Genomic DNA, 27,261 nt, shown 5'->3' on the forward strand with positions numbered 1-27,261 from the left:
GTATCTTCCTTAGTGAAGACAGATCCAAAATACCGGTTCAACTCATCTGCCATTTCCTTGTTCCCCATAATAAATTCCCCTGCCTCTGTCTTCAAGGGACCCACATTTGCCTTGACTATTTCTTCCCTCTTCACATACCTAAAACAGCTTTTACTATCCTCCTTTATATTAGTTGCTAGCTTACCCTCGTATCTCATCTTTTCTCCCCGTATTGCCTTTTTAGTTATCTTCTGTTGCTCTTTAAAAGAGTCCCAATCCTCTGGCTTCCCACTCTTCTTTGCTATGTTATACTTCTCTTATATTTTTATGCTGTCCTTGACTTCCCTTGTCAGCCACGGGTGCCTCTTACTCCCCTTAGAATCTTTCCTCCTCTTTGGGATAAATTGATCCTGCAACTTCTGCATTATTCCCAGGAATACCTGCCATTGCTGTTCCACCGCCTTCCCTGCTAGGGCCTCCTTCCAGTCAAATCTGGCCAGCTCCTGCTTCATGCCTCTGTAATCCCCTTTGCTATTCTGTAATACTGACACTTCCGATTTTCCCTTCTCCCTCTCAATTTGTAGAGTAAAACTTATCATATTATGATCACTGCCTCCTAATGGCTCTTTTACCTTGAGTCCCCTTTATCAGATCAACTCTTCACCACCTCGGAACCCACTAAACTGGAGTGGAAATAAGTTGTGCTCGATCCTAACGTAATGCCTCAGTAGTAGTGCCAACTTTTCTGCAGGTTTCATTATCATCCCTATTTCCTTTGCACCATCATTGATTTTTTTTTGTCATTTAATAACTCCTGCCTCTCAGACCTCAAAGTCCTTCCCAATCTGTGTTCTTGCACTGCCTGTCACAGGAGTAGCCTTTTTCCACTTTGGTTGAAGGAACATCAACCTGAAATGTTAATTGCTTGATTCCTCCCTATTGTTGACTAATCTGTTGAGTACCTGCAGTATTTTCAGGCCACTCATTTTCCTAGTGAATTTTGCTTAATGCAAAAGATGGGAAATTGAAGCTTGTTCGTTCAGCAAGACACCTTGACTAGATGAGTACAGGAAATGCAAAATTACTGTTTGCTGAAGAGGATAGTATAATACTATATTTGGATGTCTGGGTGTTGATACTTGCTTGACGAGTCTTGATGACTTGGGATATTTATGCCAAAATAGACAATAGACAATAGGTGCAGGAGTAGGCCATTCAGCCCTTCGAGCCAGCACCGCCATTCAATGCGATCATGGCTGATCACTCTCAATCAGTACCCCGTTCCTGCCTTCTCCCCATACCCCCTCACTCCGCTATCCTTAAGAGCTCTATCCAGCTCTCTCTTGAAAGCATCCAACAAACTGGCCTCCACTGCCTTCTGAGGCAGAGAATTCCACACCTTCACCACCCTCTGACTGAAAAAGTTCTTCCTCATCTCCGTTCTAAATGGCCTACCCCTTATTCTTAAACTGTGGCCCCTTGTTCTGGACTCCCCCAACATTGGGAACATGTTATCTGCCTCTAATGTGTCCAATCCCCTAATTATCTTATATGTTTCAATAAGATCCCCCCTCATCCTTCTAAATTCCAGTGTATACAAGCCCAATCGCTCCAGCCTTTCAACATACGACAGTCCCGCCATTCCGGGAATTAACCTAGTGAACCTACGCTGCACGCCCTCCATAGCAAGAATATCCTTCCTCAAATTTGGAGACCAAAACTGCACACAGTACTCCAGGTGCGGTCTCACCAGGGCCCGGTACAACTGTAGAAGGACCTCTTTGCTCCTATACTCAACTCCTCTTGTTACGAAGGCCAACATTCCATTGGCTTTCTTCACTGCCTGCTGTACCTGCATGCTTCCTTTCATTGACTGATGCACTAGGACACCCAGATCTCGTTGAACTCCCCCTCCTCCTAACTTGACACCATTCAGATAATAATCTGCCTTTCTATTCTTACTTCCAAAGTGAATAACCTCACACTTATCTACATTAAACTGCATCTGCCATGTATCCGCCCACTCACACAACCTGTCCAAGTCACCCTGCATCCTTATTGCATCTTCCTCACAATTCACACTACCCCCCAACTTAGTATCATCTGCAAATTTGCTAATGGTACTTTTAATCCCTTCGCCTAAGTCATTAATGTATATCGTAAATAGCTGGGGTCCCAGCACCGAACCTTGCGGTACCCCACTGGTCACTGCCTGCCATTCCGAAAGGGACCCATTTATCCCCACTCTTTGCTTTCTGTCTGTCAACCAATTTTCTATCCATGTCAGTACCCTACCCCCAATACCATGTGCCCTAATTTTGCCCACTAATCTCCTATGTGGGACCTTGTCGAAGGCTTTCTGAAAGTCGAGGTACACCACATCCACTGACTCTCCCTTGTCAATTTTCCTAGTTACATCCTCAAAAAATTCCAGTAGATTTGTCAAGCATGATTTCCCCTTCGTAGATCCATGCTGACTCGGAATGATCCCGTTACTGCTATCCAAATGCTCAGCAATTTCGTCTTTTATAATTGACTCCAGCATCTTCCCCACCACTGATGTCAGACTAACTGGTCTATAATTACCCATTTTCTCTCTCCCTCCTTTCTTAAAAAGTGGGATAACATTTGCTATCCTCCAATCCACAGGAACTGATCCTGAATCTATAGAACATTGAAAAATGATCTCCAAGTTCAGCACTATTTCTAGAGCCACCTCCTTAAGTACTCTGGGATGCAGACCATCAGGCCCTGGGGATTTATCAGCCTTCAGTCCCATCAGTCTACCCAAAACCATTTCCTGCCTAATGTGGATTTCCTTCAGTTCCTCCATCACCCTAGGTTCTCCGGCCCCTAGAACATTTGGGAGATTGTGTGTATCTTCCTCAGTGAAGACAGATCCAAAGTAACGGTTTAACTCGTCTGCCATTTCTTTGTTCCCCATAATAAATTCCCCTGCTTCTTTCTTCAAGGGACCCACATTTGCCTTGACTATTTTTTTCCTCTTCACGTACCTAAAAAAACTTTTGCTATCCTCCTTTATATTATTGGCTAGTTTACCCTCGTACCTCATCTTTTCTCCCCGTATTGCCTTTTTAGTTAACTTTTGTTGCTCTTTAAAAGAGTCCCAATCCTCTGTCTTCCCACTCTTCTTTGCTATGTTATACTTCCTCTCCTTAATTTTTATGCTGTCCCTGACTTCCCTTGTCAGCCACAGGTGTCTCTTACTCCCCTTAGAGTCTTTCCACCTCTTTGGAATAAATTGATCCTGCAACCTCTGCATTATTCCCAGGAATACCTGCCATTACTGTTCTACCGTCTTCCCTACTAGGGCCTCCTTCCAGTCAATTTGGGCCAGCTCCTGCCTCATGCCTCTGTAATCCCCTTTGCTCTGACTGAAAAATATTTATATAATTTTTATTTAATTATATATTTATTTGTATAATTTTTTATTTACTTTGAAATAAATCATTCATGCTAACTTGCCGTTCTCTTTTTTCACAGATTTTTAACTGATACCAAGAGGATGGGAAAACAGAACAGTAAACTTCGTCCAGAGGTGCTTCAAGACCTGCGAGAAAATACAGAATTCACAGATCATGAGCTCCAAGAGTGGTACAAAGGCTTCCTTAAAGATTGCCCGAGTGGCCATTTAACCGCAGAAGAGTTCAAGAAAATATATGCAAACTTTTTTCCATATGGAGATGCTTCGAAGTTTGCAGAGCATGTGTTCCGTACCTTTGATACAAATGCCGATGGAACAATTGACTTTAGAGAATTTATAATAGCACTTAGTGTTACATCTCGGGGAAAGCTCGAACAGAAGTTGAAGTGGGCATTTAGTATGTATGACCTGGATGGGAATGGGTACATTAGCCGAAGTGAAATGCTGGAGATTGTGCAGGTATGCTAATTTATAAAAATAGTTTAATTTGATGTTACAGTAACTTCCTGCATTCTGACACTTATTTCTTTCTGCTGTCAAATACAAGACCATGGATTCCGTCAAGGTTTAGTCAATTTCTCCCAATGTTTTCAGATGCTCTTCTACAGCAATTTTCTGGGGATGTATTTGTGATATAATGTATTATTATAAAGTATTGGTACAGGAAAATGAAAATTCTATCAACTCACTGGAAGCAAAAGGTAACTGGATCATTGCTCACATTGGATGCAAAGGCCTGGTTAAAGTAGGACTGAAAAAAGTATATGGACTGCAATATTGGACTGGGTGTCGTGGTACACCAGTCATCGAAAGTAGGCATGCAGGTGCAGCAGGCAGTGAAGAAAGCGAATGGTATGTTGGCATTCATAGCGAGAGGATTTGAGTATAGGAGCAGGGAGGTTCTGCTGCAGTTGTACAGGGCATTGGTGAAACCACACCTGGAGTATTGCGTACAGTTTTGGTCTCCTAATCTGAGGAAAGACATTCTTGCCATAGAGGGAGTACAGAGAAGGTTCACCAGATTGATTCCTGGGATGGCAGGACTTTCATATGAAGAAAGACTGGATAGACTCGGCTTGTACTCGCTGGAATTTAGAAGATTGAGGGGGGATCTTATAGAAACTTACAAAATTCTTAAGGGGTTGGACCGGCTAGATGCAGGAAGATTGTTCCCGATGCTGGGGAAGTCCAGAACAAGGGGTCACAGTTTAAGGATAAGTGGGAAGTCTTTTAGGACCGAGATGAGAAAGTTTTTTTTCACACAGAGTGGTGAATCTGTGGAATTCTCTGCCACAGAAGGTAGTTGAGGCCAGTTCATTGGCTATATTTAAGAGGGAGTTAGATGTGGCCCTTGTGGCTAAAGGGATCAGGGGGTATGGAGAGAAGGCAGGTACGGGATACTGAGTTGGATGATCAGCCATGATCATATTGAATGGCGGTGCAGGCTCGAAGAGCCGAATGGCCTACTCCTGCACTTATTTTCTATGTTTCTATGTTTCTATTGGAAGAGTTTCATAAGTAAAATGGGGAAAGCTTTGCATACCCTAGGCTTTATGATTATAAAGGTTTTGGGAGCTGAAATGAAATATGCAGTATTTTCAAAAGAATCTTGGTAGCATGTTAGGTATATAGGTGAAAATAGAGTTTGAATTCAAACAAAACACAAACATCCATTACTCTGAATCTGATTTAATGGCAGATAAAAATTTGAAATGAGGGACAAACTGATGATGGTGGCAAAGTTTTCATTTCAGTTTCACTGTTATTGAGCAGGTGTTTTTTTTTTGAGTTGCCATTTGACAGCTGGATGAAAAGTAGCAATGACTTTAAAAGTAGCAGTCGGATTAGATCAGGTGACCAGAATGTGCACTTGGAAATTCAAGTTGTTGTTCTCATTGAGCTGTAACATGTAATTGATATGAAGAACGGGGTAGAACCCTGAGATACCTACCGAATGACAATGCCTAATTGGTAGTAACCATTAAAGGAAGTCTGTCTGCTTTACAATAGGTTTGAGGGAACTCATCAAATGGTGCCACAAATGTGGATTGCAGAGTCAATACATTGGACATACTGGGGTGAGGAAAGTTTGAAATTACATAGGTTTTGCCCAGTACATTCTTGGTATTTTCAGGACAGTGTCTTGATTGCAGAACATTTAGAATTTAGTTTAGAGATATTGTGTGGAAACAGGCCCATCGGCCCAAGTCCAGCCGACCATAGATCATCCCTACGGTAGTTCTATGTTATTTCCACACAAGGGGCATTTTACACACGAGGGGCAATGTACATCTTTGGAATGTGGGAGGCTGCAGAACACCTGGAGAAAACATGCGGTCACAGTGCGATTGTACAAACTTCCCACAGGCAGCACTCATTGCCAGGATCGAACCCTGGTCTTGGGTGCTCTGAGGCAGCAGCTCTGTCGCTGCACCACAGTGCCACCCTGTGCCCTAAATTGGAAAAGAAAATTCCTCATTCCAATGTGATAGAAATATTAATTAGTTTTGCTTTTGTAAATGTAAACAAGTTGCTAGATGTGGATAAAATGTTACTCCAAGGGAAGAGGTGAGAGGGAAGATAGTGGTCAATCACTTTCCAAGCCTCTGCTGTGGACAGAATCACTGGTGGCTATTGTCATTAAGGTGGCCATTCAGCCATTTACCATACTAGCCCTATGTAACAGCAATCCAGTTAGTCCCATACACCTACTCTCTCCAAAAAGCTGTAAATATGTTCCTTTCAGTTATTTTGAGTTGAACTCTACTATTATTCAACATTGCTTTCCAAGTCCTAATTACATGCTACAAAGGTTTTCCCTCAGTTTGCTCCCACAGCAAGATTGCTAACAAGCCCTTTTCCCAGTTAGGGATAGAATAATTAATGAGCAGCCTGTCAGATGTTCTACTGAATCTCTGGCCACCACTTAACGCCTTGCAGTCTGTTTAAGGGGATGTAGTTCCCGATTAAGGAGATAAAGGGGATAAGTCTTCATTCGTTAAATGTATTTTAATTCTAGTCTTTAGTTAATTTTATTTAAAAATTTCAACAAATGTTTGGTAACCCAAGGAATTTAACATGCTTGGGTGGTTTGTGTTTTATTATTGCTATCAATAATTTACTCAATGCTGAGGTTGGATTTTGAACTAAAGATTAACGATGAAGAAACTTAAAAAAACTGGATTTTAGACAAAATTTTAAATCTTTTAATCAATTAAGTTATTTCTTGTATAAAATATCAATGATTTTCCAAACAATCCGAAGCTGTTATTTTGAAGCTCAGTCCAGCCAGCTTTCTCCAGAGCCACTTATAATTGCTGCACCTTGTATAATGAGAGCCAGATAAAATAATTCCACAGAGCATGAAATGCTCAAACACATTGTCAGGTATTGATGACCAGTACCAGTGATAGGGATGAAGGGAGAGGAAGGCAAGTGAAGTTTCAAGTATGAAGCTACAATCCACAAGTGTGTTGACTAGAAATACAAAGAGAACGAGTCATATGTACTACTTCCAATCATTGTTGTTAATATTTTTCTATACAACAGGAGGGCTGTGCACTGGCTAGTACCCCTTCTGTGCAATATCTGACGAGGTGAAAACAAAATTAGATTGGCTATCCTTGACCTGACTTTTATCCAAATTCCTGCCATTTTAGTTTATTTTCTGCCATTCTGTGGAAAATAAAGTTTGGCCGGTAGGGGGTGATTGATGAGTGACTGGTGGGGCAAGAGTTTGTTGGTATGTAGGCTTTTTTCAGTGAGCTGTCATGTCTTGACATATGTGTCAGTGCAAAGTAAAATTAGAGATATAGTTAGATAGGTTTTTCCAATCTTTCAGCATTCTAGTGTGTGATCATGTACTTTTAGTGAAAGATTATAAAATAGAATTAGAAAATGCATTGCAATTCAAAAACAATTTCTGCCTTGAATCCTTTACTATTTGTTTCATTGTGAAGATAACCCAGGAGGTGATGCATGTCACAATAATTGCATCAACCTGTCCTTTCAGTAGCTTCCAAAATTCAGCTTGCATGTATGTAGTTTTGAGATGCTGTTGTAACCTTAACATACTGGAAGGTTATTGACTGGAAGGAATTAAACTTTAAAATGCCATTGTTTGATGTTCCAATCTATCCAATGCTATTATTTGTTTCTTGACATTTTGATAAATGTGTTGTTATAATCGAGTCCTATTTTTCCCCAGAAAATTTGCTTTGGAATTAGAGAAAATTAAACCTAAAACCTCCTGCTTTATTTATATTCACATCCATACCACTGTCAAAAGGAGTCTTGTGTATTTTGTGGTCAATTCTACACAATATTTGTTTTAAAGTTCATTCACAGTTTAGAGAATGTACACAATTGTTTTCAGCACAGGAAAAATTGAAAGTTTCCTTGAAAAAAATTGGGGGAAAAAAGTTTCCTTGTATTTTGTATCCTCAGTGATATATCTATGGTTTAAATGACACACGTTAAATGTGAATTAAAAGTAGTCCGCATCCTCCTTTCACAAACATATTAATTATATTGGTATTGCCTTTATGCAGTAAATGATGTTGACTTGTACCATTTCATGCTCTCAGGCAATTTATAAAATGGTGTCTTCTGTGATGAAGATGCCTGAAGATGAATCCACACCAGAAAAACGAACAGACAAGATCTTCAGACAGATGGACACAAACAATGATGGTATGTAAAACATGGAATGCAGCAAATTTACAAGCAATAAGCTGCAATTTTTTAACGGGAATAATCCCAGTAAAGTAATGAATATTTATAGTACTAATGAGAGAGAAGCAGTCCCCACATAATGAAGCAGACCATTCAGTTTCACTATGACCAGACAGGCGAGACTCTGAAGAATCAGAGTACCAGTTAGTTTGTTTTTTCTCTGAGGGAATCGGAAGTTAGAAGGCTTTAACATGAGTAGAAGTGACTGAATTCGGCCAGATGGGAATTCCACATGAGGGTTACTTGTCTGCACTATGGGCCATTACTCCCAATTTAGGTACCATGTCCCAGAAGCTTGCCCCAAGGAGGACCTTGCGAGATTGTTTGTTGTCTGAAAACCTATGCTGTGCCTGTGCTGATGCAGGGTAATACTTCCATTTTAATGCTGCTTCTGTTTCAGTGCAGCAGTTTAGTTTCAGTTCAGAGATGCACCGTGGAAACGGGCCTTTCAGCGCACCAAATCCGTACCGACCTTTGATCACCTGTACTCTAGTTCTATGTTATCCCACTTTCGCTTCCTACCTACAGGGGCAATTTACAGAAGCTAATCAACCTACAAACCTGTACGTACTTGGATGGTGGGAGGACACCGGAGTGGCCAGGGAAAACCCATGCAGTCACAGGGAGAACATACAAACTCCACACAGACAGCATCTGTCGTCATGATCGAACACCCATAGTCATGATCGAACCCATGTCTTTGGTTCTGTGAGGCAGCAGCTGTACTGCTGTGCCACTGTGCTGCCATAGTAAGGGTATAAATATTTGTATATGCCTCCTAAATGATTGAGTCAGCAGATTGAGTCCACCACATTCTTGCTGAGCATCTGCAGTCATGCATAAGCCAAAATGGGAAGATATTTTTCCTTAAAAACATTTAAATAAACTTTTTTCACTGGATAGCAGTTTATTGGAGATTTTTCTTAAATTGTTTGAATTCCAGCGCATTAATTGAATTCCACAAATGTCATGGTGTCATTTGATCTTTTGTTTATCCCCAGATCATTATTAGTCTGGGGATAATATTAGGTTAGGTTACTAGTTTGGTTATTTAACACTGCCACCACTACACCAAATGATTCATTATTTCCTCATTGGGATGCATTGTGAATGTGTCCCAACTTTGGAAGCATTTATACTGCCATTTTCTGGGAACCTATCAGTAACAGCCACGTTAAACTTTCATTCTTGACCTTGAAAGTGAAATTGAATTGTTTGCAAATTATGCCTATCTATATTCTTCTGGGTTGATTATAAACTGGCTCCATAGGTAAATTTTCATATGTGTTCTTCTTCTTTCCTGTCCATCATCCATGTTTCAAGTGTCACATCACTGTCATCGTCCGTCCTGAAAAGGGCGCAAGCTTCCGGCGACACAGTGGGAGCCTCACTTGTACAATAGATGATGGTGGTAGCAGAATTAGCTCAGGACACTTCCAGTTTCCAGCCCCACGACGCGGATGCTTCTGCTATGGGTCCTCTTATGTGTTATAAAGACTATATTTGGCACCTGCATGTGGTAGGAGGAGACATAAAAGAATGTATAATTTTAAATAATGTACCATCTGCAGCAATGTTACACCCAAGTAGATCCTCAGTTTGAGAAGAGGATCAGGCTTGAACCCAGTGGCACTAACTGAAGTCTGTGCTTGTAAAATCACATTGTTTTTCCACTGCAAACGATAAGAAGTATTTATAGAGAGAGCAATCAACATTAACAATCAAATCCCACCATTCGATGACATTCCAATTTTATAAATTAATGTCTATATTAATGATGGAGAAAACATTGCCAATAAGTGTGAACAGATTTAATGTTTTATGATTATTTAGTCAATAGACAATAGGTGCAGGAGGAGGCCATTCGGCCCTTCGGGCCAGCACTGCCATTCAATGTGATCATGGCTGATCATTCTCAATCAGTGCCCTGTTCCTGCCTTCTCCCCAAAAAACCCTGACTCCACTATCCTTAAGAGCTCTATCTAGCTCTCTCTTGAATGCATTCAGAGAATTGGCTTCTACTGCCTTCTGAGGCAGAGAATTCCACAGATTCCTCATCTCAGTTCTAAATGGCCTACCCCTTATTCTTAAACTGTGGCCCCTTGTTCTGGACTCCCCCAACATTGGGAACATGTTTCCTGCCTCTAACGTGTCCAACCCCTTAATAATCTTATACGTTTCGATAAGATCTCCTCTCATCCTTCAAAATTCCAGTGTATACAAGCCTAGTCGCTCCAGTCTTTCAACATATGATAGTCCCTCCATTCCGGGAATTAACCTAGTAAACCTACGCTGCACACCCTCAATAGCAAGAATATCCTTCCTCAAATTTGGAGACCAAAACTGCACACAGGCGCGGTCTCACTAGGGCCCTGTACAACTGCAGAAGGACCTCTTTGCTCCTATACTCAACTCCTCTTGTTATGAAGGCCAACATTCCATTGGCTTTCTTCACTGCCTGCTGTACCTGCATGCTTCCTTTCAGTGACTGATGCACTAGGACACCCAGATCTCGTTGTACGTCCCCCCTGTTCCTAACTTGACACCATTCAGATAATACTCTGCCTTCCTATTCTTACCACCAAAGTGGATAACCTCACACTTATCCACATTAAATTGCATCTGCCATGCATCCGCCCACTCACAAAACCTGTCCAAGTCACTCTGCAACCTCATAGCATCTTCCTCACAGTTCACACTACCACCCAGCTTTGTATCATCTGCAAATTTGCTAATGGTACTTTTAATCCCTTCATCCAAGTCATTAATGTATATTGTAAATAGCTGCGGTCCCAGCACCGAGCCTTGCGGTACCCCACTAGTTACTGCCTGCCATTCTGAAAGGGACCCATTTATCCCCACTCTTTGCTTTGTCTGTCAACCAATTTTCTCTCCATGTCAGTACCCTACCACCAAAACCATGTGCTCTAATTTTGCCCACTAATCTCTTATGTGGAACCTTGTCGAAGGCTTTCTGAAAGTCGAAATACACCACATCCACCGCTGTCAATTTTCCTAGTTACATCCTCAAAGAAGTCCAGAAGATTAGTCAAGCATGATTTCCCCTTCGTAAATCCATGCTGACTCGGAACAACCCTGTTACTACTATCCAAATGCTCCGCAATTTTGTCTTTTATAATTGACTCCAGCATCTTCCCCACCACTGATGTCAGACTAACTGGTCTATAATTTCTCGTTTTCTCTCTCCCTCCTTTCTTAAAAAGTGGGATAACATTAGCTACCCTCCAATCCACAGGAACTGATCCTGAATCTATAGAACATTGGAAAATGATCACCAATGCGTCCACAATTTCTAGCGCCACCTCCTTAAGTACTCTGGGATGCAGACCATCAGGCCCTGGGGATTTATCAGCCTTCAGTCCCATCAGTCTACGCAACACCATTTCCTGCCTAATGTGGATTTCCTTCAGTTCCTCAGTCACCCTAGTCCCTTGTTCCACAGAGGATCTGCCATTCAAGACTAGTATATGTCTTGAATAAAGTGGGTGATTGGAATAGCAGCCTCTTTAATTGGGTAATTTTGAAGTTCAATGTCTTATCTGATGGCTTCAACTTCATCTTTCATCTGTCAGGTGGTATCATTTACAGTATAGGACTCTCTCTTTGGAGTTCTGAATTTTTCCATGAATGTAATACATTCAGTTAATTTGGCTTCACACAAATTTAACTTCTACAAATTAGTGTAGCTGTAGCAGTAATTGTGCATTATTCAGGCTTAAATGTTCTTAACATTGTATCTTAGTTGAATCGGGGTCATTGGCAAAGTCTCTCCCTAGTGCTCCATTCAATTGATATTTTATCTTGTAACAAATGGACAAAATCAGTTAAAATGTAAGAACAAAATTGGCCTTTTTCAGTTTAAGCTTTTCCTTATACCTGCAGTATGCTTAATTCGGCACTCAATGTAAACGCTTTGAGGTAAACCACTTTGTGCACAGGGCTTTGTTCAACAGCCGTGAGGAATTGTACTGTATTCCAATTAACAAGCTTGACTCAATAAAGCTCGATGACTGACCTACAGTGAAGAACCGTTTTCTGTGGCTTTAGAATTCACCACCTTGTACTTCCTGCAATAAACCACAATTTTGATCATTTGTTGAGATTAATAATTTAATTTACGGGGCTTCATTGTTGGAAAGCTAGAAATGCCTGTGTGTATCTTAATGTTTAAAATTTTATTTTCAGGTAAACTCTCCCTTGAAGAATTTATTAAAGGTGCCAAGAGCGATCCTTCCATTGTTCGGCTACTACAGTGTGATCCTAGCAGTGCAAGCCAGTTCTGATCTGAGGGAAAAAAATGTCTGGACAGTAACGGAGGACAACTGGCTTGTCATTCAAGCTTAGCTTGTAGCAGATGCCTGCCACTCATTCCTTGTGGTCTGGTGGCCAGATTTTGCTGTACCATGCATTACAGTGGCTGGCTTTCTGCAGTAACACAAGTGCAGCATTCCCATGCAGTGGAACTTTCCACGGATATTCAGAGTTTAAACTTATGTTTACATGCAATTGTCTTGAGTTTTTTTAAATGCAGTTAATACGTCTGATGTGTAGCTTCAATCACTTATTGGTTAAGGAGGTTTGTAAATATTCAATGAGTGAATATGGAAGTGTTTGAGATTAGATCATAACCAGATGTTAAAATAACAATGAATGTAGCTGACAACTAAAAGCATACCATGAAAGCCAGTGGCTTCTATTCTATAAGAAAATTGCTTGCACTTAAAAATGTTGGGGCATTTCAAAAAATTTTGTTGGGAGTAAAATTCAATATTGAAAGCAAGTCAATAATGTAATGACTTTTAATGTAATGCTATTTAGCCTCGTATTTCATTTCAAAGCTGGTTTGATGCATATATTCATATTGATATTTTTATCCTGTTGACTAGTGGTTAAACACATCACAATTACCAGTGACCATGAACATTTAATATTTGCCTATTATGTAAAATATATAGATCAGAAATTTAAGTTAATTTTTTATTATGAATAGATGCAAATCTGTTTTTAGGGTTGTATATGGAAGGGGAAACTTCCAATTTGTGTTGGCAGAGTAAAATGTTAAATATACAGCAGTAGGGATTGTTGAAATGAAGGTCAGGTTATCTGTTAATGATGTGTTGCAACATCCTTTTGCAATGTTTCTATATTTTCAGCTGTAATTTGTGCAAGTCTTGTGTATTCCAGTGTTAATTGACATCTGCCCACTGCTGAGAAGTGTACCAAAATAAAGCGTACATTTTCTTGTCTGCCGCTGGTCTTTGTATTAATTTATAAAACTAATTGTAATATCGAAAAAAAATCGCACTGGTACAAACACATGCTTACCGTGGAAATTAAATTGATATAAACATGTAATGTTCAGTGGAAATTTTGTTTGCTGGTTCATCCTGTTTAAAGCTAATCGTGTATAGTTTCTGTAATTTACGGCACGGTAGCGCAGCGGTAGAGTTGCTGCTTTACAGCGAATGCAGCGCCGGAGACTCGGGTTCGATCCTGACTACGGGTGCTGCACTGTAAGGAGTTTGTACGTTCTCCCCGTGACCTGCGTGGGTTTCCTCCCACACTCCAAAGACGTACAGGTATGTAGGTTAATTGGCTGGGTAAATGTAAAAATTGTCCCTAGTGGGTGTAGGATAGTGTTAATGTGCGGAGATCGCTGGGCGGCACGGACTTGATGGGCCGAAAAGGCCTGTTTCCGGCTGTATATATATGATATGATGATATGACATTGATGAGTTTTTGCATTGTAAGCTGTTGTGCAAGGTTACTTCGCAGGGAGAGCTAACTAACTGGATACAAAAGTGACTTCATGGTAGGAAGCAGACAGTGGTGGTGGTGGAAGGTTTTTTTTGGACTGGGAGCCTGTGACTAGTGGTGTGCCTCAGGGCTTGGTGCTGGGCCCAATGTTTGTCATCTATGATCAATGATATGGATTAGGATGTTCAAGGTATGATTAGTAAGTTTGCAGATAATACTAAAATAGCTGGTGTCGTAAACAGTGAAGATGGTTATCAAGAATTAAATCGGGATCTTGGTTAGCTGGGCAAGTGGGCCAAAGAATAGCAAATGGAGTTTAATTTGGCTAAGTGTATGTTGCATTTTAGGAAGTCAAACCTGGCAGGACCTTAACACTGAACCCAAAGCCCCTGGGATGTGCTGCAGAGTAGAGGGATAGTGTACTGTTACACAGTTCCCAAAAAGGAGCGTTTCAGATAAGTAGAATGGTGTAGAAAGCTTTGGGCACCTGGCCTTTATCACTCGGATTTGTGTAGAAGTTGAGGTGTTATGTTACAGTTATATAAGACACTGGTGAGGCATGGACATGTTGGGCTGGGGGCCTGTTTCTGTGCTGTATGACACTGACATTCTTTGCATTTGGGAACTTAAATATCAACAGAAAGATTTGCTCAGGGTAGACTATATTTTGTGGTGTGATCATTGTTTTCTTTTTGGAAATTTAATTGTTGACATGAGCTTAAATAGTTCAACCAAGTATGGTTATTAATTCCATGAAATGATCCTATTCAGTGGCATTTTGGATACTGCTGCAAAGGGCAGATCTATATCTAAAATCCCTAATTAGAACCACATTTATGTTTTGCCTGATCCTTGGAGTATACTGCACAAAGCATTGCTCTGCTTTCTTCTAAAGAAAAGTACCTGGTCAGTATTATTCACAATCGAAGTTTTGAAATCGTACTTTTTAGTGTTTTACATTGTAAATGTAATTCTCGCCCATCCTTCCTGCAATGGGGCGACCAGAACTGCACCACAATACTCCAAATGCGGCCTAACTTGTACTACATTTGTTGTGATCTTTGCTACACCAAGGATGTAAAATGCATTTAATTACTTCCATTTGGTCTGGAATAATTATCTGAGGCTACGATTGTCTGCCCTTTAAATCTCAACCCCAGTCCCACTTCTGTTTCATTCCTGGAATAGAAAACAGTACAGTACAGGAACATGCCATTTGGCCCACAATGTCCATGCCTAACATAATGCAAATTAAACTAATCACTGCATATGATCCAAGCATGTGATGTGGCCAGGTCTGCTAAGCTCATCAACCTGTAATGTGCACTTCATTCTTTCAGTCCAGGATAAACTGGCTCAGCCAAACTGTTCCACAGTATTGATAATACTGCCATCTGCTGTATTTTAGGAAGTGCTGCCTTAAGAAGGCAAATATCACCAAAGACACATACCACACCGACCATGCACTTATGTTGATGCTACCATTGGGAAGAGGGGACAGGAGCTGGAGAACCACTACCTCCAGGTTCACGAACATGTTCTTCCCATTAACCATCAGGCTCTTGCACCACACTGCACAACCCAAACTACCTCAGCACCAAACTACTGTGGACTTTTTATGGTTGCTATTATGTACTTTGGCTTGTAGTTATAGACCAGCTACATAGAACAACTGACAATTTAATGTATATTTATTGGCTGTGTTGCATTAAAGTATAGCTGCAGTGAGAATTTTATTTTTCCAGTCCTGATGCATAAACATTCAACTCAACATAATTTATTCATAAGCTTTTTTGTTATACAAATGCCTGAAAACAATAGGTTTAACCATCATCCTTTTGGCAGTTTTGTCAGTCCCCTGACATCATCTTGGATAAGGTTATTGGTTCCGTCACACAATATGGTGGACACAAGAAAAGGTTCAGTTGTATATCTTGCAGTGTGTAAAGCAAAATTGAGGATGGTGAGGGAATTCTCTCCACTAATGTGCGGTTCCAACAGAACTCCAGCAGCCCAACACCATTCGAGGCAATCACTCTCTTCAACTCTGAATCATTATGGTTGCAAAGTATGGCATTTATTTTTTAAAACGCGTTATTCACCCAAGCTACTTCCAACAGCCTGAAGGACCCAAACTGAAACATTTGTCTGTTTGTTTCCTTCCACAGATGTTGCCTGACTGAGTTCCTCTTGGAGTTTATTTATTACTTCAACAGCACCTTCCAAACTCAAGTTCAAGGAGCAAAAGTAGAACATTCGGTCCATCAAGTCCACTCCGTCATTCAATCATGGCTGATCTATCTTTCCAGCTCAACTCCATCCACCTGCCTTCGCCCCATAACCCCTGACACCCTTACTAAGAATCTGACAATCCCCACTGTAAAAAATTCCATTGACTTGGCCTCCACAGCCACCCTTAGCAATGAATGCCAGATTCACCACCCTCTGACTAAAATAATTCTTGTCTCCTTTCTCAAGGTATGTCTTTTTATTCTGAGCTTATGGCCTCTGGTCCTAGACTCCCTAGTGGAAACATCTCCATAGTCAAGGCTATCCAAGCTTTTCACTATTCAGTAAGCTTCAATTAGGTCCTTCCCACCCACCCTTATCCTTCTAAAAAGTACAGGCCCGGTGCCCTCAAATGCTCATCATATGTTAACCTAATAATTCCTGGGATCATTCCCGTAAACCTCCTCTGGACCCTCTCCAGCACCAGATACTGGGGCCCAAAACTGCTCAATACACCAAATGTGGTCAGCATTACATCCCTGTTTTTGTATTCTAGCCATCTCAAAATAAATTGCATTCACCTTCCTTACTATCGAAATGCACGACTCCACTTTGCTATGCTGTATTCTCTGCCACTTCTCAACCCACTCTCCCAACCTCTCCAAAGCCATCAATCCCATCATCCAAATCATAAATATACAACATGAAGAGTAGCAGCTCCACCACCGACCCCTGCGGCAAACTTCCTCAAAGAATTTCAACAGATTAATCTGGTAAGATCTCACTTTCACAAAACAGTACTAATAAATCTCATTTTATAATATAATGTAATCTAAAATTTTACCAACTACTCTTCTTGAACAGCGGAGAAATATTTGCAATTTTCCAAATACAATTCATGGCTTCTGCAGATGTGAAAGTAAAGGACAGTAAGGCATCATGCTGTCACCATGAGCAAGTTTCCCTCTGTTCATTAACTTTCATAAATGTAACTAAATCCTGGAACTCATTGTTCCTGGTATTAAGAGTACTGCAAAGGCTCAATCAAGGGGGTTCACTACTCAAACTGAGACAATACATAGAACTAATCAGCGCAGAATTGGCTGGTTTCCATCTGACTGAATACAGTATTAAAAATTCCACTATTGTTGGTTAAACCTCTACATTGCAGGAGGGAGTGCCTATCATACAAACCTTATTAGTTGACATGCACTGCATTCAGTTTTAAGTTAGTAAAGCCAGATGTTGTGAAATTGGGCAGCTGAAATGAATTACTGCATAAATTATCAATTTAAGATTAAATACTAATTCACTGATACATCAATGTCTTCACCTCAACCACCTGAACAAGCAGTTATTTATTATTTTAATTCACCAAAATATTCTCCCATTCGAGAGCAGCTGGCTCAGAATCAGACCGATACTGACCTCAGTTGCTGCCTGTGTTGCAGCGCAGTTGTGCATTTGCCCCCCAGTTTTTATTGACCCTCAGATGCCCAGTGGAAAGACTTTCAAAAATAAAGATCCAAGCCCTTTGGACTTTAGCTTGACACAGCTATTTTGATACATTAGGAGTAGTTACGTTCCCCATTGGTATGTAGTTTTTAAAAAAGACACCTAATTTCACATGTTTAAGAACAAGGAGTGCTGTCATACCATGGGAATGCATATTTGGACTGGTTGTTTTGGACCAGAACTACAAACATTCTGGTCAACATTTCTGTATTGATAGCAGTTTGGGTTGTTTACATTTAATGTCAAAGTCAAAAAAGTTCTGTTGGGATTGAAGTTGAGAGAATTAGGAGCCATGTAGGAAGATAGGTAAATTGTGTTTTTAAAGAATCGGGTAAATACATAGCCACATAAAAATATGCAAGAATGCAGAGGAGGCCAGTAGGTTAAACAAGAGAACTGTTCTGATAGAGAACTGAAGACATGTGCCAAGACTAGACCAATAACATCTACAATGTTGTGTTGTGCAACCTAAACTAATCGCTTCTGACTAGTTCAAAGACTACCAGTTAGTTTTGCCCTTTGGGTACAGATTTCAAACAGTCATGCTACCCTCGACAGTGAATGTGCTTAGAGGCGCATATGAAAATTACCATGCAATTAATTCACCACAAATAGCTGATGTCCTAATAAATTTTCTTTTATTTAAAGCTCAAATAAAAATACAAAGTTATAAAAAGTATAAACAAGTTTCCATAGGAACACTTAAGAATGTGATCCCATCTCTTAGTCAACCATTTTGTTGCATACACAAACTAATGCACATATTAAAATCCAAGCAAACAACTCTTTGCTTCAGTGGCTGGTCCCCAAAAGCCAGACATTTAATATTTTACCCTACAATCCTAGAACAGTTAATTGCCAATGGGTTGCTCAACAGTTATATCAATGGTTCAGGCATTAACTCTTGCTGATGTTGAGCAAGAACAAAGCAGCTCCAATCCACTTTCCCAGGCACAGGAAGCCATTATAGTATTAGCAGCATGATCCTCAGCTTGGATAGGAAAGCCATTATCTTCGATTTGTTGCATCAATTGCCTACAACAGATAAACCAATTAGACCACAAGGCATTAAGTTGACCACTGAAAACAACAAAAGCTATATAATGTGTAGTGGGTTCTATAAACCCCGAAATCTTGACCTGATGGTGAAAGTACACCCTAAACACCAAAACATGCATGGCAAATCAAATTTTGCTTTAAGACAAATTGTTGTTTTCTATTTGAAGGAAAGAATAAGTTGGAGCCAACATGGTTCATTATAGCAATTGTTACTAATTGTACTTATACTGGTCAACTTAAGTTTTAAAACTCAAATACTGTACCAGGCCAGCCTTGACATAACATAGTAGACCTGGGGCCTTTGAAATCCATTGAATGTTGAAGCAGCAGCAACTGTGTAAGCTCCCATGTTCTCATACACCATCCAGTCACCAACTTGCAACTCTGGCAAATCACAGCGTTCTACAATACGATCAAGACCATCACAAGTTGGACCCCAAATACTGGTAGAGTACAGACTCTCATCAGATTTTTGTTTCTGAAAATAAAAAAAGCTCATTACAATGAAATCCTAGAAAGCAGGTCGGGTAGGAAATTAAGGAAAATTGAAAGACACGAGACAAGTGAAAGATTACTGGCGGAGAAGTGTTTAAAACAATTAAATAACCCTCAGATTTCTATAAAATACACAAAACTACAGAAGGGGAGCCAAGACAAAGACAATGTTTAGTGCTAAATGAGTGAATATAAATGAAATCGCACTTTATTCAGAAAAAAAAATCAGAAAAGACCACAGCGCAGATTTGTTACAGAAAGTGTCCTAATGACTTAAAGAGGTAGTAGAAAGACCAAGTCTAGTGCATTTGTCAAATAGCTCACAAACTGTATCAAAGTTATATGAGAATGATAAGTTAAAGCTCAGGTCAAATTTGGATTCTCACAACTATCATCAATCAAAAAGCCAGTTAAGAAAACCTGATGGAAGATAGAACACAACAGGCTATTGCAGCACTATCAGAGTCAATACAATCAGAGCCTTCCAGACGGTGCATATTTCCACCCAGGTTCAAAAAACCCCATGGTTAAATTTACCCTTCAATTCCCCTCTTGGGATTCCCTTTCAACAATTCTGACTTGAATATAGTAACTTGCAGCCAATCCCACCACCCAGTGTAAATGTTTCCCCTCCAGTCCCTTTTAAATGTTTTAAATCTCTACCTTAACTTTAAGACACAAAATAAAAATATACAAATGCAGATATAATTATTTAAAATATCCATTTTCATTGCATGGGGCCTCACCCTGAGAAGAACTGGCATCACATGTGCATGATCATATAGAATGCAGTTGAATGATCCATAGACCCCATCATTAATGTAATACATAAGGGTCCTGTCATTTTCACCTTCATCTTCACCTTTAACAAGAAAGTGCACATTTTAGTCACATAATGCTATACAGAAAGGAAATTGTCAGCATGCCAAATACCCAATGCACTGTTTAGATACCATAATCCAATTTAGTTTTATTTTAGCAAAGCAGTAAACAAAAATTTGGCGACAAGCAAGATGTGGTACAAAATTAAATTAAGAGAATTGCAACAAAAAAAACGTGAAGTCAATTTTAGACTCCATATACCATCAAAAAGGCCCAAAAATTATTTCTCTTATCTTCAATTACTCCTATGGTAACAAATTCAGAAATTCTAGATATTACTGTATAGACAAAGTGCTAGCGCAACTAAATGGATCAGGCAGCATTTCTGGGGAAAAGGTGGCATTTCAGGTCGGAACCCTTCTTCAGACTGCTGCCAGACCCAATGAATTGCTCCTGCACTGTGTACATCTTCAGTATAAACCAGCATCTGCAGGTCCTTCCTAAATATTACTGGACCAATGTTATAAATAATTCTAGAACTATGTTGAAAGGAATGAAATCTTGAGTTTCCCAACAGTAACTCTTGAGCATTTTATGTTGAGAACAGTTTGAAGCAAAAAAACTCTCCTGCATATCAAATATTCCACTTGTGGAGCCTTTAAACCAAAAAAAACCCCGTTAATATTTGGGAAACTGAAATCACAGCATAACAACCGTTTTATTGCATCTCTCTGCATATCTACCATATCATATCATATCATATATATACAGCCGGAAACAGGCCTTTTCAGCCCTCCAAGTCCATGCCGCCCAGCGATCCCCGTACATTAACACTATCCTACACCCACTAGGGACAATTTTTACATTTTACCCAGCCAATTAACCTACATACCTGTACGTCTTTGGAGTGTGGCAGGAAACCGAAGATCTCGGAGAAAACCCACGCAGGTCACGGGGAGAACGTACAAACTCCTTACAGTGCAGCACCCGTAGTCAGGATCGAACCTGAGTCTCCGGCGCTGCATTCGCTGTAAAGCAGCAACTCTACCGCTGCGCTACCGTACCAACATAACTGCTCCCCCTGTTGACTGCTGGGAGGTCTGTATACATGTTTATGGTGAGGTTATTCACTTTGGAAGTAAGAATAGAAAGGCAGATTATTATCTGAATGGTGTCAAGTTAGGAAGAGGGGATGTTCAACGAGATCTGGGTGTCCTAGTGCATCAGTCACTGAAAGGAAGCATGCAGGTACAGCAGGCAGTGAAGAAAGCCAATGGAATGTTGGCCTTCATAACAAGATGAGTTGAGTATAGGAGCAAAGAGGACCTTCTACAGTTGTACCGGGCCCTGGTGAGACCGCACCTGGAGTACTGTGTGCAGTTTTGGTCTCCAAATTTGAGGAAGGATATTCTTGCTATTGAGGGCGTGCAGCGTAGGTTCACTAGGTTAATTCCAGGAATGGCGGGACTGTCGTATGTTGAAAGGCTGGAGCAATTAGGCTTGTATACACTGGAATTTAGAAGGATGAGGGGGGATCTTATTGAAACATATAAAATAATTAGGGGATTGGACACATTGGAGGCAGGAAACATGTTCCCAATGTTGGGGGAGTCCAGAACAAGGGGCCACAGTTTAAGAATAAGGGGTAGGCCATTTAGAACGGAGATGAGGAAGAACTTTTTCAGTCAGAGAGTGGTGAAGGTGTGGAATTCGATGCTTTCAAGAGAGCTGGATAGAGCTCTTAAGGATAGCGGAGTGAGGGGGTATGGGGAGAAGGCAGGAACGGGGTACTGATTGAGAGTGATCAGCCATGATCGCATTGAATGGCGGTGCTGGCTCCAAGGGCTGAATGGCCTACTCCTGCACCTATTGTCTATTGTCTATATCTACCTCCACCACCGCCATCCAGCAGTGCATTCCTGGCACTCACCACTCTTAAAAAGAACTTGACTCACACATCTCCTTTAAACATTGCCCCTTTTTAATTTTGTCTATTTTGGTATAACCCAGCATCTACAGTTCCTTGTTATTAAATGTGGATATCATGTTAATTAAATTTTTTTCATCTACTTTTACACTGTGCATTCATTAGATGTAACTTTGTGTTGAATTTCGTTTATGTTTACTTCTTGCTCATCCTGCCTACTAAGCTTACCAACTTTATCCCCCATCGAGACTTTTGTACCTACCATCAGAGCTGTTCTGTTCACTGAAAACCACCTTCTTTGCAATGACATTTGCACAAAGCGTATAGGCAGATGCTACATAAAATCGCCCAGGCTCAGCAATGATGTTCACTCCAGAATCAGTGGGGAAGTATTTGTCCAATGCAGAATTGATAACAGCACCAATCTAAAACAAAATGCAGAATTAATTACCTCTACCTTTAAGAATATTCTTTTTAAAATCAAGTGGATACACATCTCACCTCTTCAAATTTGAGTTTGGTGTCCTCTGAACCAGGAAATCCACCACCGATATCAAGCAAATACATCTTGAAGCCAAATTCTATCTAGAAAAACAAGAACACAAATTAAATAGCAAAGATACAAGCCTAAACAATTACTTCACTTCAAATTATAATTTGTATCAAAATGGCAATGAGCATTAAACATTCTGTTACAAAAAGATCACAAACTGACAAAATCAAGATACCTACCCCCATATCAAAAACAAAACGGGCATCTGCAATAGCCTGGGCATATGTTTGTGCGTCTGTACAACCACTTCCCACATGAAAGCTTTCACAGAGGGAGAAAAAAATAGTCCATGCAAGTCAGTACCCAACAAAAGCAATAGGTTTCAACATTGTGATATGATGTGTTTTTAAACCCAAAGAAATAATGGAGAGCCTAATTTGTTACTTCAAAAATGTAACTGCATTCTCAAAACGCAAGCAACTTGAGGTTCTAAACATACACTAGCCTAAATACCTTCACCCACTCTTATCTGTCTTACAGGATTATTGATGATCGTCATTCACTGTCACAAATCGAAGTTTCCATATTTATAAGACCACATCCTTATTAGATACTAAAACTTACAAGTTTTGAAGTGCTTTCCAATCAGTACAATGCAAGATAACAATAGATTTACCTTACTCCAATAACATCAACGTTCAGTTCTTTGGCACGTTCAAGGAGAAGTCTACTAGTTTTAAGTGTTGCTCCAAACTTCACACTCAAGCGACAGATAGCCTTGGAGTCATCAGCAGTAATGCGCAGAACTAGTCTAAGCAAGGAAGAGAATGCATTTTATACCATGGTTTTGAGCCATCTCAAATAAGGGTATTAGCCGAACCTGCACACACTGGCCAATGTCAATGAAACAGGATACAGTAGAATTCTATATTTGGAAGGGGGATTCAAAGTAAAGCTAAATTTGAACAATTTGATCAGAAAACATCTCACAAATCATCCCCATCAGCAAAAAGAACTGACAGGAGACCGAAAAGCATATTTGCTAGGATAATAAGAGATTGGTTTAGATTTTTCCAAATTATTAAAAGAACAATATTTTCAGTTTTCATAATATTTAATAGCTTATGCTCACCAAGCAATAAATTGAATATTGTATGCATGTAATCATATATACCATGTGTAACATTAATTGCCAATCTACATATTGCTGAGTGAATCTTAAAACAACCTTAATAATTTATCAACAACCACAAAATACTGGAGGGGAAAGACAAGTAGTACTATATAACAACCTCAAAAACCTATTGGAATAGCTACAAGTTATTGGATATTTCAAACATGTCATTTTTGCACATTTGACTCCCACCTTCTAGTAGTTTCAGCTATTTATGGACTCAATTTCCCTTCTTGCTGAAAACAAATCTCATTCACACCATTTAACTTTGTCAATACAGTTCAAACATTCACATCCGTATTTTCAAAATGAGTAACAATAAAACAGATCCATCATGGATTATGCTGAAACTGACATTGAAATCTTTCAATTTTCATTGACGAATATCAAAGCAAAGTTTAATATTTGTGTACAACCAGAATCTCGCAGCAAATCTCATCAACTTACTTTGCACTTGGATGACATCTAGCTACTTTCATCAATTCCACTTCACTGTCAAATGTCATCTTTTGTACACCATGGGTGGCTGCATATTTGATCTGAGACAATTGCTTGCAAGGATTAGCATAGATGATTTTCTCAACTGGAACACCAAGGCTCTGTATCGATTGGATTTCAGTCTGTAAAGGATATTGTATTCTAATTCATTAAAAACAATCAAGGGGCAAATGTAAACTGGAATAAAGTGAATTAGGAGTATTTGCATACCTTGCTAGCACAATCAAATCCAGCACCTAAAGTGGCAAGGGTTTTTACAACAGCCTTGTCATCATTGCATTTGACAGCATAAAATGGAGCCACTCGAGGAAGTACTCTGTGCCACCGCACATGCTTCTTAACGATGTCACCCAAGTCCGCAACATAAAAAGCATCTCTGTCATCCTAGAAACACGAAACTCAAGGTCATATTGTCATACCAGTACAATAGAAAGAGAATACTAGATTGAGAGGTGAAAGAAAAATGGTTAATTGCATAACAGAGTGTGTTAAGCCATGACGATAGTTCTGGTATTTACTAAAAATAAATAAAAAAATGAACCACGAGCAAGAATACAATAGAGGTACTCACAGACTGAGAAACTTCATTTATCTTGCTTTCCAAAATATCTCTGGCACTGAATCCTTCTTCAAGAAAGGCAAAGTCAAACTCATCATTGGTGAAGTCATTCATTGTGAGACTTGTAGGAGTAAAACGGAGATTCGCAATATGCAACAAACTAAAAATAAAAATCAGAAACAAAACAAGCGAAATGAGAAACGTTAGCAAAATTTAATTTTCCGTAAAGAATAATTTTCAAAACCACTTACATGGACAAGTAAGAGATGGAATCTATTTAAAAGCAACCCTCAGCTGTCTCGCCACGGTGGCTTTCCGACAGAGTTAAATCCTCGAAGATACAATATAAGGACTGGGCTCTCTGTGTAGCCGTGGAATACCCTTGTAACTCGTTCGTTCTGCAAAAAATGCACAATCTTATGTAAATTCCGACAGGCCATACTCACGTCCTCACTTACACAACTAACCCCAATGTTGCCTCTCACGACCATGCACAACATTCATCGCTGCCTTTACAAATGTTACAATCACCAAAAAACCACGGCACTGCGCTGGTTAGTGCATGCTGCAGTAGCAACACGCACAACGCTGCGCCAGTGCATGCACCAATGCCGGCCAAAAGCAATTTGTCCACCGCTTCACTAACAACCCCCCCCCCCCCCCCCCTTCCAAAAATCACCGCGAACACCGCTCCCTCAAGGACGCACCGCCATCCGGCCGACGACGGAGGAAGCAGCAGCGCGTGTCAGCTCGGTGCGTCCCGAGGGAACACGAGCACCCACCCGCCCCGGCGACCAACTAACGGTCACGCCCGGCTCACCCACCCGCCCGCCAGCGGGGGTCGCCCGGCCCAGCTCCCCCATCCACCAGCGGGGGTGACCCGGCCCAACTCCCCCACCCGCCAGCGGGGGTCGCCCCGCCCGGCCCAGCTCCCCCACCCGCCAGCGGGGGTGACCCGGGCCCAACTCCCCCACCCGCCAGCGGGGGTCGCCCCGCCCGGCCCAACTCCCAACCCGTTCCTCTCCACCGGTTCCGAAATAGAAACGCACTCGATGACGCGGCTCCTGCCCTGGCCGCCGGTCTCCGGCCTCCCTTCGACCCCTCGACTCTTTGTGAGTAACTGGTAAAAATTAAACCCTTTAGCTCACCCCAGGCCGCGCTCTCCTCATTTTTAAACAAGAGGCTTATTTTAGAAAATAAATGCGTCTATATATATACATATATATATTTAAAACAAGTGGTTTCCCTTTGCCGAGCTAACACGTGGCACTTGGCAGATTTACATCTGCGTGTTAAATAATATACGAGCGCGTCAAAATTCCCGTACGGGAGAAGCGGGTAGGAATACCTTAAAAAACATTTACGAAGACTGTGTCCATCGAAGAAATCAATTAAAAAAAAGAGAGATCTTCCCCTCCGCGCTCTCTCGCCGCCGCAGTGAGGACAGGATGAAGCCGGCTGCGCCGCGGCCGCCGCCTTTTATAGGGGCCCGTTGCTAGGCGACGAGTCCAGCGCAAACCGGTCGTGATCGGTTTGCTCTCGAGCGCGCGGAGTGGAGCAGGCGCGAGATGACCAGGTGGCCGCCGACGTGTCACCGCCACTGGTGCAAGAAGCAAGAAGGAACTGCGGATGTTGGGTTAAACCGAAGATTAGACACAAAACGCGGGCCAGGCGGCATCTCTGGAGAGAAGGGAATATTGCCGCAGACAATAGCGGTCGCTCGCTCGCTCGCTCGCTCATGTCACTCGAAACCGTTGCAGCTTCCCCTCACTAGCGACGTGTGGGGAAAACAAAAGGGGAACCGGGGTGACCATTACATGATGAGCAATGCATTACATATCATGCATTGTATTAATTGTTGAAGCAGTTAGTCACTTTTTAAAATTCATTTCATGAAATATTCTGAAACAGCTGTGAGTGCCGGATAGAGCTAAGGCAACTAATATGTAATACTGAGGAATTCTAGAACTAACTGCACTTAGTGCCAAGTTGCTATAGTACATTAACAACACTAACATTTACCGAGCAATATGGAATGGTGTCCCTGTTCATAAAAAAAAACAGGACAAATCCATTCTGGCTAATTATTGCCTAATGATTCTACTCTCAATCATAAGCAAAATGAAATCAATAATTCCAGCCCCAGAATATTACTGCTGGATTTATTCACAAAATGCTGGAGTAACTCAGCAGGTCAGGCAGCATCTCGGGAGAGAAGGAATGGGTGACGTTTCGGGTCGAGACCCTTCAGCATCTCCCGAGATGCTGCCTGACCTGCTGAGTTACTCCAGCATTTTGTGAATAAATCGATTTGTACCAGCATCTGCAGTTATTTTCTTATATTACTGCTGGAGTTCCTTATAGCAATGACCCACGTGTAACTCTTCAGCTGCTTCACCAAAAGACCTTAGGAAAAAAAACTGCAGATGCTGGTCTAAATTGAATGTATTCACAAAATGCTGGAGTAACTCAGAGTCTGAAGAAGGGTCTTGACCCGAAACGTTACCCATTCCTTCTCTCCTGAGATACTGCCTGACCCGCTGAGTTACTCCAG

The 27,261-nt window shown here is 40.9% G+C and overlaps 2 protein-coding genes across 6 annotated transcripts in view; one reads left to right on the forward strand and one right to left on the reverse strand.

Annotated features, from left to right (window-relative positions):
• Positions 1-13,398, forward strand: part of LOC144593535 (hippocalcin-like protein 1) — a 51,457-nt gene extending 38,059 nt beyond the window's left edge. For all 4 annotated transcript variants that reach the window (XM_078399253.1, XM_078399252.1, XM_078399254.1 and 1 more), the window contains 3 exons: positions 3,484-3,883; positions 8,011-8,116; positions 12,365-13,398. In XM_078399253.1, the coding sequence (XP_078255379.1) occupies positions 3,506-3,883; positions 8,011-8,116; positions 12,365-12,462 (582 nt within the window). In that variant the 5' untranslated portion in view covers positions 3,484-3,505 and the 3' untranslated portion in view covers positions 12,463-13,398. The remainder of the gene's footprint in view (positions 1-3,483; positions 3,884-8,010; positions 8,117-12,364) is intronic.
• A 4,907-nt stretch (positions 13,399-18,305) lies between these two features.
• odc1 (ornithine decarboxylase 1) lies at positions 18,306-26,256 on the reverse strand. 2 transcript variants are annotated; one of them, XM_078399256.1, is made up of 12 exons: positions 26,056-26,256; positions 24,959-25,105; positions 24,720-24,867; positions 24,359-24,532; positions 24,098-24,270; positions 23,153-23,287; positions 22,716-22,797; positions 22,485-22,568; positions 22,246-22,408; positions 19,981-20,096; positions 19,003-19,217; positions 18,306-18,715 (listed from the first exon to the last, which is right to left on the reverse strand). In XM_078399256.1, exons 3-12 carry the CDS (start codon positions 24,819-24,821, stop codon positions 18,571-18,573), a joined length of 1,389 nt encoding a protein of 462 aa, XP_078255382.1. In that variant the 5' UTR covers positions 24,822-24,867; positions 24,959-25,105; positions 26,056-26,256; the 3' UTR covers positions 18,306-18,570. The 2 variants fall into 2 exon arrangements, with proteins under 2 accessions (XP_078255382.1, XP_078255383.1); XM_078399257.1 differs by lacking the exon at positions 26,056-26,256 and adding an exon at positions 25,239-25,286.
• Between the last annotated feature and the right edge of the window lie 1,005 nt (positions 26,257-27,261).

Source organism: Rhinoraja longicauda, chromosome 5 (genome assembly GCF_053455715.1).
Source record: "Rhinoraja longicauda isolate Sanriku21f chromosome 5, sRhiLon1.1, whole genome shotgun sequence".
NCBI classification, from domain to species: domain Eukaryota; kingdom Metazoa; phylum Chordata; class Chondrichthyes; order Rajiformes; family Arhynchobatidae; genus Rhinoraja; species Rhinoraja longicauda.

Excerpts from the sequence above, each read along its gene's own strand:
- odc1 (XM_078399256.1), bottom strand. The coding sequence starts at position 24,821 with ATGAATGACTTCACCAATGATGAGTTTGACTTTGCCTTTCTTGAAGAA. Across the intron at positions 24,533-24,719 it reads TAAATGAAGTTTCTCAGTCT|GATGACAGAGATGCTTTTTA; the intron begins GTGAGTACCTCT and ends TCGTGTTTCTAG. Across the intron at positions 22,409-22,484 it reads CCAAACTCAAATTTGAAGAG|ATTGGTGCTGTTATCAATTC; the intron begins GTGAGATGTGTA and ends ATTTTGTTTTAG.